General features: G+C 41.5%; 1 protein-coding gene across 1 annotated transcript; it reads left to right on the top strand.

The window, feature by feature from the left end:
• Positions 1-285: 285 nt before the first annotated feature.
• Positions 286-3,304, top strand: LOC123507373 (apolipoprotein D-like). The gene is given in 6 exon segments (XM_045260169.1): positions 286-404; positions 919-1,060; positions 1,683-1,830; positions 1,833-1,901; positions 2,233-2,384; positions 2,963-3,304. Coding segments are annotated over 5 exon segments (714 nt in total). The 5' UTR covers positions 286-404; positions 919-925; the 3' UTR covers positions 3,173-3,304.
• Positions 3,305-3,974: the final 670 nt, after the last annotated feature.

Raw genomic sequence — 3,974 nt, 5'->3', positions numbered from 1 at the left:
GAGAGAGAGAGAGAGAGAGAGAGAGAGAGAGATCCATCTACCACATACAACGTTTATTCATACACACAAATAAACAAACTCCATCCATCATCTATTCAGACACACGCACGCTAGCATCCCGTCATGTATAGATTACCACGAAGACCAGAGGGGGGACAGAAACTCGCCCTGCCCTTGCCTATTATTGTCCACACTGAAATTACTGTGATTATTCGAGGTAGAGGAACACTGAAGTCTAATTCCGGTGCTTTTAACCCTATGATTTTCGACTGTACGGAGAGCGGATGGGAGTCACCTAATTTTTTTTCGAGATATAGCAGAGTGTTGGTTCCTTCTCCTAGCTGGGGATATAAAGGCAGGACGTGGCCAGTAAGGTTCAGTTTAAGTGTCCCTGTGGCCTAGAGGTGAGTTAGGGGACGCGTTTTCTGTTTGGGTATGTATTTCGTGGTGGTATGCGTCTGTCTGTGTTTGAATTTGTCTGGTTTTCTTAAGTGTTGTTTTGGGTTTGTTTTTGATGTTTACAATTCATTTTCATTTCTCAGTTCTTTATTTTATGTTTTTATCTACATTTGATTACGTGATGTTTGTGTTTTAACCTTTTTTGTGCTGTTATGTGATCTCTTGTCTAAATCACGTTTTTTTCAGTCTTTCATTAATTTCCACGGCTTATGTCTCTCTTTTCCAGTATTCTTGTGATGTAATCCATTATTTAATTTACCGTCAGAAGCTGCCTTGCATAATTAAACTGTCTGTCTCTCTCTCTCTCTCTCTCTCTCTCTCTCTCTCTCTCTCTCTGAATGTCTCCTTACTTCCTTATTTCCACTCAAGTTAACCAAAATTCTCCCATGTGATGTAGAAAAGACAAGGGAGTAATGATAGTGACTTATGGTGACTAATAATGGTGATGTTTAATTTAAGTTCCAGGATGAAAGGCATGGCGAGACTGGTGGTGATGGTGGTGGTGATGGTGATGGTGGTGGTGCCATCTATGGACGCATTCAAGCTTAAGTCAGGATCTTGTCCAAGGGTGCCTGGTGTGGAGACGCTGGATATGGAAAAGGTGAGAGAGAGAGAGAGAGAGAGAGAGAGAGAGAGAGAGAGAGAGAGAGAGAGAGAGAGAGAGAGAGAGAGAGAGAGAGAGAGAGAGAGAGAGAGAGAGAGAGAGAGAGAGAGAGAGAGTCATTCTTTCTAAATAACTTATTGTCAAAACTGAAAAAAATGACATCATAAAGCAACAACAACAACAACAACAACAACAACATTATTCAATCTTCATCTTCCAATTAAATTTTTAGACTAATATCTTAATTGGACTTTTTAATCTTTCTGTAGCCATAAAAACAAAACAAAACAAGAAAGGACCTAAAAATCACAATAAGATCCACACTTACAACAAACACCATAAGTTCCATCCTATTTAACCCTTTCAGTACCAGGAAACATTTTAAACTTGAGATTTGTGTACGATTAGACCATTTTGTTGGGATTAGGAAAGGTCCGTGGAGAAGATTAATGGCTACAGTCTTTACTATTTTAATCCCCGACATGAGTTTCTGAAGCGTGTAAAATCACCAAATAGTAAGCAGAATGAATATGGAAACGCGTCATGGTACTGGAGGGATTAAGAGTACCACAACCACCACATCACCACCCTTACATTCACCACCTCGCCTCCCACACAGTTCCATGGGCTGTGGTACATGATGGAGAGCTTTGACGGCAGGGAGGAGTGCGTCACATGGAACATTACTAGAGGCAAGGAGAATGGCACGTGGTATATTCAGGAGACAAAAGGCTCTGGGATACTGAGCGCTGTGGGTGTCACTGGTACTTCCTCACCACTGCTACTCTTACCGAGGCTTCTGACGGCTCCGGGAACATGCGGGTTAACTGGCCACTAAGTAAGTATTGGATTAAGGACCTACTGGTGTTGAAGGTTTCAGACTGTTACATGTGGATTTCTTTGTCGTTTTTTTCTTGTTTTCGTGTTTTTGTTCTCTCGCTATCTCTTCAAGCGGTTTTAAAATGTGTATTACATTCATTATATTTTTACTTATTAATCTATTTTGTTTTGGTCTTATTTTATCTACTTTATTCCACTTCACTTTATTGTTGTCACCTTTTTATTTTGTTTTGTTATACCATTTTTGTTTATTTCTTTACTTTTTACTTCGTTTTCTTTACCGATTTACTATTTCATTTATTTTCGTCTTTCTCTCGTCGTCCTCCCAGACTTGGCGGGGTCGTATGCATTCATCGTTCACGACACGGACTATGACAACTACGCGGGAGTGGTGATGTGTCAGTCCTTCCTCCTCGCTCACAGGCAGAACGGCATCGTACTGTCCAGGACGCCCAAGATCAGGGTGGACCGTAGACAGATGGTAAGCCTGAACATTGCGTCTGTCTGTCTGTCTGTCTGTCCCTTTTATTGTTCATCTGCGCTTGTCTATCACTCATCCCTCGTCACTCTTCAATTCAATGATTTTAAGTAGCTATTTCCTCTCTCTCTCTCTCTGAGGTTCTTGTGAAACGCTTTGCTCTCTCCGTATCACTACTTACCAAAGTCTCTTCACGTAGACTTGGCAACGCTGGAATGCCTGCTATTCCCTAATGAGCATCACCAGAAAGCCGCGTTTATATTTTGGAAGACTATAGTTGAAGATATTCGTGTTTCTAAGGCTATCTATATTTTGGATTAGGAAGATTTCTAGATTATTTTAAGGAGAAACTGTTTTGATAACCTCGCTAGTCATCTTGGTGGCCTCGGAAAATTGTCGTGGTGAGCGTGTAAGTTGCTTTTAAATATCGGTGTTTATATTTTCTCTCAACACTGCAAACTTCAAACTGCCACTCCTCCCACGTGTGTCTTATTTCCTACAATTTTACATGACAAACACTAACATTAAACCTTGCAAACTGTGAACAATTTTATCAACAATCCCTGCCTCCTCTCCTCCAGGCACGCGGGAGCTTCGAGGGACTGGTGCTTGAGTACTACACACGCGTCAAGCAGAGTATTTGCCAGCGCTACCGTCCACCGATGTCTAGCGGTGCGGGGAGCTCAGATGCCGGCCCGCTAGGTGGCTCTGGTGGCGACGAGTCTCGGGACAACATGAACAGGGAGACGATGATTGGTGACCAGTTTTACGGTTTGGTGTCTGATGAGTAACATGTAAGAATTGCCCCTTTTTTTAACTATTGTGGCTGTATTCTTGATTATAAACTTTGGTGTCTGATGCCTTGTCTCCACTTTCAACAAGCTTTAATTTAATGGGAGTTGTAAGAGTTTTTCATGAGTAATTCAGTGGCTCTCATGTCTGGGGGGGATCCACACACACAGCTTTACTAAACAAGGTGGAATCTAAAGCTTTTCGTCTTATCAACTCTTCTCCTCTAACTGACTGTCTTGATTCTTTAAGTCACCGCCGCAATGTTGCATCTTTATCTGTCTTCTACCGCTGTTTTCATGCTGTCTGCTCTTCTGAACTTGCTAACTGCTTGCCTTCCCCCCTCCTGCGGCCTCGCTGCACAAGACTCTCTACTTCTTCTCATCCCTATTCTGTCCATCTTCCTAATGCAAGAGTTAACCAGTATCTTCACTCCTTCATTCCCTACACTGGTAAACTCTGGAACTCTCTACCTGTGTCTGTATTTCCACCTGCCTATGACTTAAACTCTTTCAAAAGAGGAGTGTCAAGACACCTCTTACGTTAACTGGACCCTCCTTTAGATTTTTTGTTTTTCTTTCTCCTACTTTCCTCTAAACAGGGCCTGGCAACCAGCGGGATTTTTTTTTTTTTTTTTTCAAACACTGTTTTCCCTTGGCCAGTGCCCTTGTAATGTAAAAAAAAAAAAAAAAAAAAAAAAAAAGAAATATTTAAAGTACGGTTTTTATAAGGAAGATTTAGAGTGGCCTAGAGCAAACAAAGAACAAAAGAAGAGAGAGAGAGAAAAAAAAGACAGGCATGATG

This window comes from Portunus trituberculatus, chromosome 22 (assembly GCF_017591435.1).
Source record: "Portunus trituberculatus isolate SZX2019 chromosome 22, ASM1759143v1, whole genome shotgun sequence".
Classification (NCBI taxonomy): Eukaryota; Metazoa; Arthropoda; class Malacostraca; order Decapoda; family Portunidae; genus Portunus; species Portunus trituberculatus.
This window is presented reverse-complemented; position numbering and strand designations above follow the sequence as displayed.